This window comes from Cheilinus undulatus, linkage group 15, assembly GCF_018320785.1.
Source record: "Cheilinus undulatus linkage group 15, ASM1832078v1, whole genome shotgun sequence".
In the NCBI taxonomy this organism is placed as follows: Eukaryota; Metazoa; Chordata; class Actinopteri; order Labriformes; family Labridae; genus Cheilinus; species Cheilinus undulatus.
The window spans coordinates 48,431,600-48,446,784 of NC_054879.1; the positions used below are offsets into that span (position 1 = coordinate 48,431,600).

General features: G+C 40.2%; 1 protein-coding gene across 1 annotated transcript in view; it reads left to right on the plus strand.

Annotated features, from left to right (window-relative positions):
* Positions 1-15,185, plus strand: part of abca12 (ATP-binding cassette, sub-family A (ABC1), member 12) — a 110,543-nt gene that overhangs the window by 49,018 nt on the left and 46,340 nt on the right. The window contains exons 28-41 of the mRNA XM_041806394.1: positions 60-166; positions 1,934-2,040; positions 2,409-2,602; positions 4,062-4,138; positions 4,472-4,599; positions 6,883-7,053; positions 10,785-10,949; positions 11,027-11,225; positions 11,460-11,599; positions 12,342-12,461; positions 12,638-12,728; positions 13,127-13,306; positions 13,771-14,086; positions 14,965-15,079. Of these exons, the coding sequence (XP_041662328.1) occupies positions 60-166; positions 1,934-2,040; positions 2,409-2,602; positions 4,062-4,138; positions 4,472-4,599; positions 6,883-7,053; positions 10,785-10,949; positions 11,027-11,225; positions 11,460-11,599; positions 12,342-12,461; positions 12,638-12,728; positions 13,127-13,306; positions 13,771-14,086; positions 14,965-15,079 (2,110 nt within the window). The remainder of the gene's footprint in view (positions 1-59; positions 167-1,933; positions 2,041-2,408; positions 2,603-4,061; positions 4,139-4,471; positions 4,600-6,882; positions 7,054-10,784; positions 10,950-11,026; positions 11,226-11,459; positions 11,600-12,341; positions 12,462-12,637; positions 12,729-13,126; positions 13,307-13,770; positions 14,087-14,964; positions 15,080-15,185) is intronic.

Here is a 15,185-nt window from a genome sequence, read left to right on the forward strand (position 1 = left end):
TCCCTTTGTTGCTGTGTTGGCTCCAGCTTCATGGACAGTCTGTGTTTAATCTTCTGCAGGTCAGCAGTAGAAATCCTGCAGCGTGCCGCCGATATGCTTCCCGATGGCTTCCCATTCGCCATGATGATTAAGCAGATCAGCTCAACGCTCGCCAGTGAAAGTCAAGGTAACAAAAAGTTCAGCTCTTTCTCTCTGACACAGTCTGGACGGTTTGAGGCGTATTGGACCAAGGGCAGCGTTATAATGAGAGATATGCAGAATTATAAAATAAATGATGTTTTATCCTTTCTTTAAACCACTGAGCTCCCTCCCACTCATGCTCATGAATAACTGTAGAGCAGCGTTACCCAACCCTGCTCCACCAAAAAGCCAAACTGTTGAAAAATGTCATTGCAAGAGCCACAATCTAAGTGGGGAAAAGTGGCAAAAACTGATTAAGGTGGCCATAAAAATAAGTACAAGGAGGCAAATAATGGTCAAACAGCAACAAAGAAGTGGCAACAAGGGGCAAAAAGGGGCAAAGTAGGTATAAAATGGGAAAAAGTGAAAAAACAGGAAGAAAAAGTGGCAGAATAGGGCAGTAAGTGGCAAAAATGGGTGTGAAGTTACCAAAAAATGAGTTAAAGGTGGCACAAAATGGCCAAAGAACAGCAAAAACATTGGCAAAAATGAGTGTAAAAGTAACTTAAATGGGCAAAAATGTGGGAAAATGGTCAAAAAGCAGCAAAAGCATTGCAAAAATGAGTGTTAAAGTGACTAAAACAGGCAAAAATGTGGGAAAAATGGTCTAAAGGCAGCAAAAACATGGCAAAAAATGAGTGTAATAGTGACTAAAATGGGCAAAAATGTGGGAAACAATGGATAATTTCTGAGGCCATAGTTTCCCTTTATAAAGGTTTTCTGGGGAATGGTATTTTAAATTGAGACATAAAAGAGCTACATGTTGAGGTATCACTGCTGTAGAGCAACAGTCCTACTGTAAACTCACAGCGAGGCCTCAGCCGGTGTTTACTGTGTGTATCTATATAAACACAGTCTGCCAGCTTGTGCCATTTAACTGTGACACTGTATTCAAGAGTGGCAACCTTATCTCTGACCTTCATAGCTGCTCTGGGACTAAGGGAAGACCGTAAACCGTTTTGTTAATGCCGTTGTTGTTGTATACATGATTATAGTGCGGCATAATTCATTTCAGAGATATGAGGAATAAGACTTCACATCAGCTTAGCTTGAGCTCCCAAAGAGCCCAAGGCCATATGGCCCTTCTCCAGCAGAAAGCCACTCAGCACCTTTTTAAATCTCATTAGCAAAGTAGAATTCAATCACTTATCCTGTCCGCCCTCGCTAAACGTCTCCCCCCGCGCTCGCACAAGTGGACATCTATGACCTCCTTTTAATTGGCGTCTGTGCTTGTGTGATAATGTTTTCAGTGCATACAATCACTTTGTAAGCAGCGGGGGCTTTACTCCCCTCCAAAAACCCCTCTGCTGTTCTTCATACACGTTCACAGAGAACAGTAGTGATTGCTAAGGCCTGTAGGTGTTGAGCGCCGTGAGATTAAACAGCACCATTGTCTAATTTTGTCCTAATTAAATATTCTGTCATCACGTCTTGCTGCCTGAGGTGGTGCCTTTCTTTGGGCTTGTCAAATACGTTTTAATGCACGACAGCGTCTAGTTCTGCTGGCCCTCCTGGCCCCATCAGTCCTGCACAGGGCTTCACTTTAAGCACATCATTTGCCGCTCGCTGCCTGACGCCGCCGCTCTCAGTAATGGTGCGAGTTGTAATGAAGCCCAGTGGGATGTCATGTTATTCTGTCACCTTACAGACCTTATTGCCCTCTTTTCCTTCCCTGTGCCATCTTCCTGTCTAACTCTAATAACCTCTCTCTTACCAACATGTTTTTCCCTGTCCCTCCCCTCTACCTTCACAGAGAACCTGAGCCTCATGGAAAATACTTTAGAAACAGCTGCTGAGCTCTTCCAGATCAACATGTCAGACCCCAGATTTAAGAAGAAACTGGACCAGCTGTCTGCCCAGGTTTCTCTAATCTACCCTGCCAATGTTACACATTTATTATCCCACAAAAGAGAACTTTAGAGCGTCTGAAATCAATGCCAAGGTTCATTCTGTGTGATATTAAAAACATGCATTATTGGAACTGGAAGTATTTGATACTGTTAGCTAAAACATAAGTATGATACTGTCATGTGTATAATTGTGGAGCTGCAATAGGCTGTTTGGTAGTTTCACCACAGTTGAAGTGAAATAGGGTGGAGTCATAGGTTTAAGCATAATAGATGTTTTATTTGATACCTGGAAGCTCTTGTTTGTTGTAAATAATAAATCAGAAATGTTTAGAGTTTCCCAAGCTTGTGCACTGATAAATTCCTCTTCATCTCTTCCAGCTGTGCGCCGTGGAGAAAACAGACTCTGTGCACCTGCTGATGTCAGACGTAAAGCCTGGTTTCCTGTGTTTCACCCTGATGCCCTCCGTTCAGTTCATCCTGAAGAGTCTGACCATGAACTCAAGCGCCGTGATGGAAACCATGTTTGAGACCATCATCGGGGATCCCCGCGACTATGATGTCAATTCCAACTGGTACAGGATTGTCTTCATCATTCTAACTTTTTTAACCCTTACAAGTCCACAGGCTATCATTATCGTTCTGTTCATACTTTTCACAGCTTAAACCAATCAGGAGATGTTTACCATGCTCATGTTTGGTATCATTCTTTAAAACACAACCTTAATGAAATAAAAACTGTTTTTTACTTTAGCCTTCTGAATTAGATAATGGAGCTCCAAAAATAATAACAAAAAACTATTCCCAAAAAATGCCTCAAGAGTTGGAAATGTAGAAAATGTTGTAAACTCCACATGCAAGTATTAAGATTAGATAAATCAAGCTAAAAATCAATATTTTTACACAAAACATGTATGTGTCTGTAGGGTTTTTGTCCACTAACCATGCCCAAGTTTAAAATAATTTTTGTACACAAGTAAACAGAGAAGAATATATAATTTTACACTTTCTGAGACTGTGAGGGATTACTAAACAGTGTAAATTATACTTAAAAAGATGTATAAGTGAGCCAAAATCAAGCTAAAGGCATAAAAATGCAATTATATACATAGGCCTGTTTCATTTTTAACTGTCCCATGGTAAAATATTTTATGAACACAATAACAAGAAGAATTAAATTATATAGACTACATTGTTACAGATTGAATGATTATTAGATATTGAAAACATAAGGAGTTTTTTTCCTTTTAAATAAATGCTGAAATTATTTAATTTTATTCAAATTTTTCATGGACGCAACCCACATACTCAGCTCTGCTGCTCATCCCACAAATGCATGATACTTACAAATGTGGCTCCATTTAAAAGGGTAATAAACAGGCTTTCCAACGGTATAAGGTTTATTGCCAAGAAGCATTGTTACAACAAAGAAATAATCTACCAAACACAAATTATATATATATATATATATATATATATATATATATATATGTGTGTGTGTGTGTGTGTGTATGTATGTATGTATCTTTTATATTCTAACGATCATATTTCCTGCTCTAACTGAGTGATTGACATCAGACTAAAACTAAAGGGAGCTTAAAAATGACACTTTCCACACAAAGAGATTACAATCCAATTGTTTTTATGCAATCACACTAAAAATAGAACATGATGTCATCATGCCGCTGTGGTCTTGGGCTTCTAAGGTTTATGGATTTCTGCAGCAGTGAGCTGTCTGTCTGACCTCTCCTATCTTTTCTGTAGTTTTCCTGTGGTATCACAGAGTTGTCTCAGCTTTTTCAGACCCCTCCCACGTGCTTTGACTGTATTTGCTAAATCAGACAGGAGCATTTTCAGGTGTTTGAGGCTAGAACGGTTGGTTTCCTTCTGTGTATGTAAGTGAGTTCATACTAAAGCCTTTATAGCCTGCAGAGATCCAGTGTGCTGTATGTAGGAGTAAAAGCATGTGATGTGGTTTTTCCTTTATATACGTGCATTAATCTGGTGTGTAAATGGGTGTGTGTATGATTCCAGGACATCCATGCTGAGCCAAGGTTTGAGCTTTAACATCAGCAGCCTGAACTCTCTGGACATTGACGTCAGCCCTCAAGGTGAGCCATAACATCCCAAACATCCAACAGACCAGCAAACACGTGTAGCTCCCATCAAAGAACACTCTTTATTTGGTAAAAATGTTTTAATCAACAAAAAGTGAAGCCACAGCTGCTGCACTCATTCAAATGCTTCTAGAATACACATTTACAAGAAATACTTTACAAGACACCTACTTGAAAAGAAAGGAAGAAAGCGACTGAAAGAAAACACAATATTTCACTCAGTAATGGCTCTCTGTTCTGCAGAGAAAATAAGAAACACACTGTTTTATTCTCATGATGAAAAAGAAATAAAAGTCCTTGTTGAAAGATGCATTTATTTTCAAGGAGCGGTAACGGTGGGCGAGATGCTGAGGGATGAAGCAGCTTTCATCCAGGATGTTCAGCAGCACATGGATTTTGACCCCGCTGCTCTCAGGCTCCTGATGGACACACCTCTACCAGACAGCAACTTAATGGTGAGCCAACATCCTCCTCACAGTGTATCAGCATACAGTGAAGAGTGTGAAAGGAAATCTGTAATTACAACACACTGATGCTTTGGTACAAATGCAGTCAAAAATATTCAACCCCATTGTTAATCAGGTTTACTGGGAAAATTCACAAACTTCCTGATTTTTGCAGTGAACAGACAAAAGCAACACAACTAACGCTTCAAGTGGTTTTCCAGATTTTAACTGAAAATGCAACTTATATTGACTTCTTCAGTGTCGGAATGATTTAACCCCTTCATGGTGAGCATCTGTAGTCCTTTGGCTTTATGACCTGCTGCAAACAGGATGCTTAGACAGACTCCAGCTTCTGGCAGCATTCCTGAGGAATCTTAGCCCATTCCTCATGTGCAAACCTCCAGTTCAGTCATTGTCTTGGGTCTGCATGCTGAAACAGCCTTCAAATCCCACCAGAGATTTTCTATGAGGTTCAAGACAGGCGACTGTGATGGCTAAAGTAGAATCTTCCAGGATTTTTTCTTCAGCCAAGCCTTGCTGAAATTTGAAGTATGCTTGGGATCATGGTCCTGTTGGAAGGTCCAGTGACGCCCAAGCTTCAGTTTCCACTCAGACGGAATGACGGTTCCTCCTAGGATTTCCTGGTACTTCAGTGCCTTCCACACGCTGCAGGTTTCCAGTGTCAGGAGATGCAGAGCAGCCCCAGAGCATCACAGAGCCACCACCATGCTTAACTGTGGGCTTGGGGTTCTGCTGAATTTTTCTTCCTCCAGACTTCCTTCCAGTTTAGTTTTATGGCTCCAAACCACTGTTCCTGGAACTCTGAACCTGTGAACTCTGAACCTGTGAACTCTGCTTCCAGCGGTGTGTTAACAGTGATACTCAACACGTGGCTCTTGAGCCACACGTGGCTCTTTTATGTCTTCATTTGAAATATTATTCTTTTGAACTTTGACTTTTTCATTGCAAGTTACATGAGCCAGTTTGTCTCCCACACTTTTACAGTAAGTTTTAATGGTCAAACTTAATTGTCAACCTTTAGTTTTTCCTATTTTTTTTTTTTTTTACATTTCTTGCCACTTTTAATCAATTTCTGCTGCCTTTAGCCCATTTTTACCACTTCTTTTAACCACTTCTTGACCATTGTTTGCCACCTATTTTTGCCCTTTTTCATCAATTTTAGCCACTTTTATCCTGCTTCTTTGAAATTTTTCGCCCATTACAGCTGCCTTTTGCCATTAAATGCCACTTTTTCCCTATTTTCCCACCTTTTTGCAGCTTTTTTGCCCACGTTAGTCAGTTTTCACTCATTTTTACGGATTTTTGTGACTTTTTACCCAGTTTTGCCACTTTTCACCCAGTTTTCTTCATTGTATGCCTAATTTTCCCCTTTCCCCCAATTATTTGCCACTTTAATCCAGTGTTGCTCCTTTTAGCCCATTTTTACCACTTCTTTTTGCCACTTTAATCCCATTTTGCCCTTTTTCATCAGTTTTAGCCACTTTTATCTTGCTTCTTTGCAATTTTTTGCCCATTTCAGCTGCCTTTTGCCATTAAATGCCACTTTACCCCCATTTCCCCACCTTTTCACCACTTAGATTGTGGCTCGTACAATCGCATTTTTTAACAGGTTTGCTCTTTGGTTGAGCAGGGTTGAGTAACACTGATCTACAACATTCAGGGCCTTTGCTATCTTTCTGTTTCCTGTTCCTTGTGTGTGAAGGCTGATGATCTCTTGATTTTCTGGACCATTCTTTTGTTTTTGTTTATGTTTATATTTCTAACACGCAGTCAACTAACACTCGACAAACCCTCACAGTTCAGGGATTTCATGTTCCAGCTCAAACAAAACTGCTGACACTAATGAAGCCTGGATTAGTTCATCAGCTAGGCTTAAACAACTCTGGTTTACATGTCTGAGCTCCTGTGAGGATTCTGCTGAATCATTCTGAGACTGGACAAGTCATTCTTAGTCACATTTTCAGTTGAATTTGGGAAAACCACTTCAGGTATTTGCTGTGTTGAACTGTTTCAATTGCTTTTGTTTGATTTGTTCATTGCAAACAGCTGAACGTCTTTAATTTTTACAATTAAAACTGAATTACAATGAGGGAGGAATAACTTTGATTGCAACCTTACACTATGATAACTAGAGCGAGGAATGTGATCGCTCCCCTAAACTTAATTCAGAAGTCACATCTCTATCTGTGACGTGCAGCCTGGTCATTCGTAGACTTCTCTGCATGTTTCCAGTGTTTGCTGTCTTCATTTTTGCACCATGCTTTCGAACAGATCCTCACCTGGTTGGTCAGCCTGCGTCACTGCAACTCCAAATCACTTGCAGAAATGGAGGAGAAAGATGCGATGATCTACAACAGCTTCTGCCCCATGTCTGTGGATAACTGGTACAGCTTCTCACTGCTGATGGCCCGCCATCTCCACACGGAGAAACTCATCTACAAAGTAAGGCTGAATTCACATCGATTGTTAGGAGAGAAACGACATGCTTCACTTTCTTCCAAAGCCACTTTCTGTCTCTGGTTAAAGAAACCCCTGGATGTGATTGCACATTGTTCTGTAATGGTTGGATTGCTTAACTGTGTTTGTTTGAGGAACATGTGAGTCAGGGAGAAGTAATTGTGCTCAGAAACATTTGCTCACTAGAAGAAGCTCTGTCTACTACATGAATTTAAAAAGATGTTTTTGGATTCATCTGTTTTTCCCTTTGATGCAGACCTTCACAAAAACACTCATTTACCAGCAGAGCTATAATTTAAGGCTGATAGAACATGTTGGCTTGCAAATTTTATAATTTCTTCTTTTTCAGGTGCTAGCACACCAGAATATTAAAATCTATTGTTTGTGATAACGAACAATGAAATGGGCAACTCACAAACAATTACTTGAAGCTTTTATCTGCATGTTTCAGCCTAATTCTAGTTTAGAAACTTCAAATATACTATCTAATTCTGTGTTCTCAATCATTTACCAATCAACCATGTCTGTGATCTGCAGAGTAAAAATTCTAGGGAAAATTACCAACTATATTCCAGCACTGTAAGAGATTATTAACCAAGTTTTGACACATATAGGTTTAAAATAGTGCTTCTTTTCAGTAGGTTTTTAGCTTATGTTTAAAATTGGCTTCATTTTACTGAACTTATTCATTTAAACTCTGCAGTCCAAATGTGAGGGGCTGCAGGGTCAGGGCCTTTCTGTGCAGAGTTTGCATGTTCTCCCCGTGCATGTGCAGGTTCTCTTCGGGTACTCTGGCTTCCTCCCACCAAAAACATGCTCGTTAGGTTAATTGGTGACTCTAAATTGACCGTAGGTGTGAGTGTGAGCGTGTCTGGTTGTCTGTCTCTATACGTCAGCCCTGTGATTGACTGGCAAGCAGTCCGGGGTAAACCCCGCCCCTCGCCCAATGACAGCTGGGATAGGCTCCAGCCCCCCAGTAAGCGATATAGAAAGTGGATGGATGGAGTCCAAACGTGCATGCATGCATTGCTGCAGATCAAGGTTGTTATGATGAACTAACTAGATAACTAAAACTAAAATTCAAAAATCATTGTAGTTAACTGGAACTAAATCAAAACTAAGCTTTAACAAAAAAAAAACAGAAACTAACTAAAACTATATAGAGCTCTTACAAAACTAACTAAAATGAAATAAAAACAGAGACAAAATCTCCTTAGTTTCAGTCTTTGACACAAGCAGACTGACTGGCACCTACACCAGAGTCTGGGGAGTAAAATGGCCTGATCTGATTGGTTAAGACTTCACACAGTGGTAGTTTATGTCCGGAGTTTTATTCAAACATCATCATCAAATAAATAAATGAAAAGTAAAGAGTGGCCTGTTTGAATATGTTTTTAAAAATGTATGACGCTCACTCAGCCCCAACATCTATCACTAAAAAACTAAAACTAATAAAAACTGAACTAAACTAACAAACCAGCAGTCAAAACTAATAAAAACTAAACTGAAATCCAACACAGAAAGTGAAAATAAATAAAAATAAAAACTACTGAAAAATCCCAAACTATTATAACCTTGCTGCAGATACGCACAGCTGACTTGTGTGACCTTGATGTGTAAAGGAAGTATGGGGAGATTGTTCACTAGTCTGTTAGTCATAGATAGTTAAACTCAGACCTAAAAAAATGTTAGAATATGTATAAAGAGTGAAAAACACTTGAGCGCATGTTGTCCAGTGAAAACTCTGCTTAGCAGTAGGTATAGGACACATCGTCTGCAGAATTCGATATGACCAACATTGTATTTTTATATGAACTTTAGAAATGAAAATTCACTGTTTTCATTGCTGCAGCACTCTTATGTTTACCTTTAGAAATGCAAATTTGAGTACACTGCACCAAACACTGATGTAAGGTTAATTCACACATGACCAGAGGTCCACAGCTAATACTGGTCCCATGCTAACAGTGTGTTAGTTGACTATTCTCTTATAAGCATCAGTTTATGATGATGGATGAAGTTCCGAGTCTCAGAAACCAACTCTGCATCATTAGCCTGGTGAGAAGCTGAAGACCCTAATCTAGTGTGTGTGATGTAACGATGCAGCATTTAGATCCTGAAGACACGATGCTTACCCTGGGACTTGGAGCGTGTTTCAACCAGAGCTTTCAAAAACCACCTATAGGATTTCATTTTTACATGAGTCTAGAAATATGACTCCAGATCAATAATATCGATGCATGCTGTCAGCCAAAGGTGTAAATTAGAAACTGTTTGCTTGCAGCTTTTGCCTACTTAGCAATAAGTTTGGCTAAAAGTGAGCTTGCATATTTAAAGACAAGATGAAAGAAAGTGTGGCTTTAGACCGTGAGGCTCAAAGCAGCATGTAACTGAGGATTGGACCTTTTCTTTTTTTACAGAGAGCCAGCCTTTAACCAAACTTTGGTGCTCTATAACATTTAGAGGAACAAAGTTACTCACACATTGATATCTGAAGCATTTTTTAAAAGGCATTTTAGTATTAAAGTCTCTAGATGCATGTTTGAGAATTAGGCATTCTAGAGAGAAACAAATTTATCATTTTCATGATTTCAAAGAGCTGCTAAACAACAAATAAACTAACGACTCGTCAGATTATTAGCTACAGAGTCTCTGGTAGAGATGGAAACTTTAGATCCAAGCCCTCTGATGAGATTAAAAATCCTTTATTAAACAGGAAAGTCTCGACTCCATCAAGTCTTCATCAGGACGTGATGGACAGATGAAGAGCAGGGCTTTAAATACCAGTGAGGCGTCATGTGACGAGTCATGTGACCGAGGTCACAACAACACCAGAAAACACATGACAACAGCAGATGTTACTTCTAGTACCAAACATAGCTCAAACCAAGGTTATAATAGCTTTAGCTTTATCATTAGTTTTTATTTTTGTTTAGTTTTTACTTTTTGCTTTAGATTTCAGTTTAGTTTTTATTAGTTTTCCCTGCTGGTTTCCTAGTTTAGTTTAGTTTTGATTTTGAAAAAATGCTTCGTTTTAGTTTAGGTTTTATTAGTTTAGGTGTTCGTTTTATATTTTTCAGCGATATGAGACACCTTTCAAGGGCCAGACCCAAAAGGGCTCTACACTTTTTGTTTTTTTATTCAGTTTTTATGTTGGTACACAACTCAAGACCCAAAATTTAGCATTGAGTGAAGTCTTGTGCAGTAAAATCAGGCCACTTTACTCTCTCCAAGCATGTGTGTTCATGTCAGACAGTCTGCTGCTGACTAAAACTAAGGAAATTTGGCCTCTGATTTTATTTCATTTTAGTTAGTTTTGTCAGCACAGATTTAGTTTTAGTTAGTTTTTGTTTTTCTCGTAAAGCTCAGTTTTCATTTGGTTTCGGTTAACTAAAATGATTTTTACCTTTTAGTTTTAGTTAACTATAATAACCTTGGTTTAAGCTACTGCAGATTTAAAAAGCTAGTCACCAAAAAAATCATCAATATAAATTTGCATTTAACTATTAGTTGTACTAAAAGAATGTAGCACTAGTGTTTAGCACTAGATGAACATAAACATTTTATTACATCATTGAATATTGCTGCAATATGAACTGCAGAAACAAGCAGCCTCTGGAATAATGAATATTGACTAATCCATAAACCCATGAAGAATGAAGAGAAAAAGAAGACCTGAGCAGTTTAGGTGAAAATAACATATGAATCTCTTTCAGATGGTGTTGTCTGAGGAACTGCAGAGCATGGTGGGAGTCATGCTTCAGGTTGTTGAACTCATCGACAGAATGGCCCGGACCATTCTTCCTGCCATCAGTCAGCTGCAGAGCCATCTCGGTGCCATCGAAGACCTCGACCTGATAGCAAACGATGAATTCCACCAAGTGTGTAATCTACTTCTGCATTTAGATTTTCATCCATATCATGTAGTGTTAAAAGCTTAAGACCCTTTTTTTTCCAGATGTCAAGAGGACTAAGGTCCAACATGTCGACCAAAGCTACGTTTGTCACCCTGTCCCGGGCGCTGTGCAGTAACGGCATCCTGGCTCTGTTTGGAATCTCTAAACTCCCTCTGATGGCAGACGACTCGAGCCCATCCTCGCCATTTGATCAGAAGAGAGAGGACATGATCAAGAGGTTCAAAATTCCAAGAGACGCCTGTACGTTTCTAGGACTCGTATATTTCTCTTGATATGACGTGTTTTCCTCTCAAGTCCATAGCAGCAGCTTTGAGTGTAGTTTGCATGTCAGTTGGTCTCATTGGCTTACTAGTTAGAACTGCTCTTTGTCTTTAATCACAGCGTTGGTGGTAGAGTAGAGCACCTGAACGTTAAATATTTTATTGAAAGAACAAATTTAAAACAAATAAAAACCCTCTCTTTTGGCTTTTAAAGCTCCTTTCTGCATGAACATGTACTTGGACATGGTGAACACCACTGGAGGAGCCATTGCCTGGGCTTTCCTTAAACCGATGCTGATGGGACAGATTCTGTTTACCCCTGACACACCTGTGACCCGGGACATCATGAAGAAGGTACACAGTACAGTAAAGCAGTGGTACTCAACGCCACATGTGGCTCTTTTATGTCTTTAATTAAAATATTATTTCCCCAGAAAACCTTAAAAAAGGGAAAATTTTTTCCTATTTATTGCCCATTTTTGCCACTTTTGTGCCACTTTTATACCATTTTTGCCCTTTTTTACCACTTCTTTTCACATTTAAGATACCTTCTGCCATTAAATACCATTTCTTTTCCTATTTTTTGCCTAGTTTTTCACTCTTGACTGCTTTTTGCCCATTTTAGTCACTTTTTACTAATATTTTTGCCACGTTTTTGTCAATTTTGGACCATTTTTTGGCACCTGTAACTCATTTCTGTCACTTCTCACCCTTTTTTTTTGCTACTTTCTGACCCTTTTTCCACTTTTCTCCTAATTTTTGCCCCTTTTCACCCATTTTTACTGCTTTTTGAACATTTTTTCCACCTTTAACTTAATTTTATTGCTTCTTCAAGCTGTTTTTGCCACTTTTCACCACTTAGATTGTGGCTCTTGCAAAGGTATTTTTCAGAATTTGGCTCTTTGGTTGAGCAGGGTAGAGTAACACTGCGTTAAAGCATACACAGAGATGAAATGGGGTATAAACACAGTTTTATGGCCCTGTATGCCTGTATAGTTCTGGTGAAGTTTGTTTTTATTATAGGCCGGTCTACACAGGATAATACAGCTAGACACAAACACAATTCACACGCTGTCTTTTTCTCGTCCTTGTCCAGTCCAACGCCACCTTGGAGGAGCTGGCAAACCTGAGGAAGCACTCCAGGGAATGGCTCGATTCTTCCCACTACATCCTAAAGTCTGCAGAAATACTCAGCTACACTTTGCCGATGCTGCAGGTACAGAAATTCAGACGTCCTCTGTGCATCAGATGCTTTCTTTTTCCATCTGCCTCACTGTCGTTTGAAAGTCTTGAGATAAACTTTGCAGTGGTCTTCGACAAGTTTCAGCGGCTGAATCATGATGTTGTGTGTCCTCTCCTCCACTCTCCCTCCCCTCCTCTTCCTCCTTTCAGAATTCCCTGGGCAATTCCTTTGTGAAGAATTTCATTGAGATGCAGACAGACATCAATGTCGACACAATGAAGGAGACGCTCAGCAACTTCTGTGAGTGAGCGTTTGAAGGTCTTACTTTTGTGAGCTGCAGATACCAGGCTTACCTTTATATTCCTTCCTCGCATATTGCCCGTAAAATATCCAGGCTATCAGGAAGTGGGCCTGCTTCTTTAGCTTTACAGGAAGCTTAACACTCACTTTAACCTTAGTAAGTCTCTACTAGATGTGATTATACATGCCAGTCATTTTTATAAGGTCTGACTTTGATGCTCAGCCAATAAATTTGATTAGCTTGTATAGTTTGGCTATTTTTTATCTTCGTTTACACGTAATATAGCAGGGTGTGACACAAACTGGTCAGAAATGTGTTTATTCTTGCATAACTAAACTAAACTGCTCTTAAAGCCTGCCAGTATAAACACTAAATATATATATTTTTCATTTTTAAGCAAATATGACGCTCCTGCTGGAGAAGAACAAACAGATCCTGACCCAGATCACCACCTTGTCCACCCTGATGGTAAACTTGTCCTCCTGCATCAAGTTTGACCGTTACCGTGGCTACAACTCAGCTGAGCAGCTGGACGCTGACGCACAGGAGCTCGCCAAAAACCGCGATCTTTATGCAAGTGAGTAAAAAGACGACACATTTCAGAAGCTCACCAGCTTCATTAGAAACATGCACATGTGTGCTTTCCTCGAGTAGAATTATGCACACAACTTTTAGGAAGTCACTGATCCTCCCTCTCATTACAGGGAGCAACCACCTCAAATTTTCCCACATTAAAAGTTTACAGTCTCGACTTTCTTTCCGTCTATGTGGGCAGGAAAACAACAAGGTTTCATAAGTGTAACAGAGGCTGGCAGCATCAAAGGCACATTAAGCATCCACCTCATCAAACATACACTCATTTACATTTTTTTAATCTACCATGCTTCCTTTAAAGGGATCTTCTTTGTTGATAATGAGTCGAAGTGAGGGCGCTGATTTTGCAACAGTTTATCTAGGGCAGCACAAGAGTTAGTCTGCTCTTTGAATATCTCCACCGAGTATAAACTGTAAGCAGTAAGATGGTGCAATCTTGTCTTTAAGGTGTCATTTTCAAGCTTCCCAAAGACAGCAACTCATCCAGGAAGCGCAGAGAGGCCACATCCTCCTTGCCTCCTAAAGTCAGCTACACCATCCGCATGCATATGGACAACGTCATGCGAACCGACAGAGTCAGAAACCCTTTCTTCATCAGGGCCACGCATATATCAGCGAGGATGACGATGCGCTACAACCGGGGCTTTGTCTACATGCAGGAGAACATCGACAGGGCCATCATTGCAGCCCATGCTGGACAGACGGTGGCAGAACCAGCCGTCCAGCTACAGCCCTTCCCCTATCCCTGCCACCACCGGGATGAGTGAGTTCCCAGACTACATGAATGCACACACACAGTACAAACATGTTACCTAAAGATGCATGCATGGAAACGTTGCACAGTCTCTCTAAGGGGACTCACAGGCATTGATGTGGAATAATGCATGCTCTCTCATTATTCACTTGCCACTTGGGACTGACAGTAAGTAGTCATTCACGGTAGCCTCTCACATTATAATTGGTTCCGCACCATGTGCATGAATATTCACTATTATTGTGCATCCATTTTTAAGACCATATACACGCAAGCGCTCGATGCACCCTTCAGGCCTTTACTACACATCCAGAAAGAGCACTTCTCATTTCTGCAGCACATCTAGCCGGAGTTTGGCATTTACTTGTGCATCGATACACAGCATAGTTTCTAATAAATCATGCTTGAACATAATGCCTATGTTTGCACTTGCCCTGGAGTGCATCTCACGACAAAGCTGATATCTCATCAGTGAAGCACCAGCGGGCTGGAGTCTCTATCTGCCTTCCTTAAAGACCGACTGTAAGACACAATGATCCTCGCCTCTCTGTCCTGATTTATTACTCAACAGTACAAATTTCTGACATGATAGCTGTGAAATATAGCTGTGTAGGAAGAGAAACAGCAGGAACTAAATTACTACCCACCAGGCAACAGTGATGATAAGTTTAAAAAAAAAGAAATGGAGGCATTTTATTTTGCGTAAATAATGAGAGGATCACAACGAGGCTGTCAAAAATGACCCAGCACTCCTTTAATATTGCTCTCTCCTGCTCTGCATCTCCATCTCTCTGTCAAACCAGTCACTGACTGATAGTCCTTCTCATCTGCTGTTGTTGGCACTGATTGGAGGTTCCACAGACTTGACTGACAGTTGTTCTCCCTAGGTACCTGGAGTCCATCTCTTACGTCTTCCCGCTGATGCTGATGTTAGCCTGGGTGCTGTTTGTGGCAGATTTTGTGAAGAGACTGGTGTATGAGAGGGAGCTGAGGCTGCATGAGGTAACTTTTTTTTAATTCAAGCTTACACCAAACTAAGCGTGTGCCTCCTGTAGTGTGTGCAGAGCAATGATTCGACCAAAATAGCACACCACACACTGACTGATTC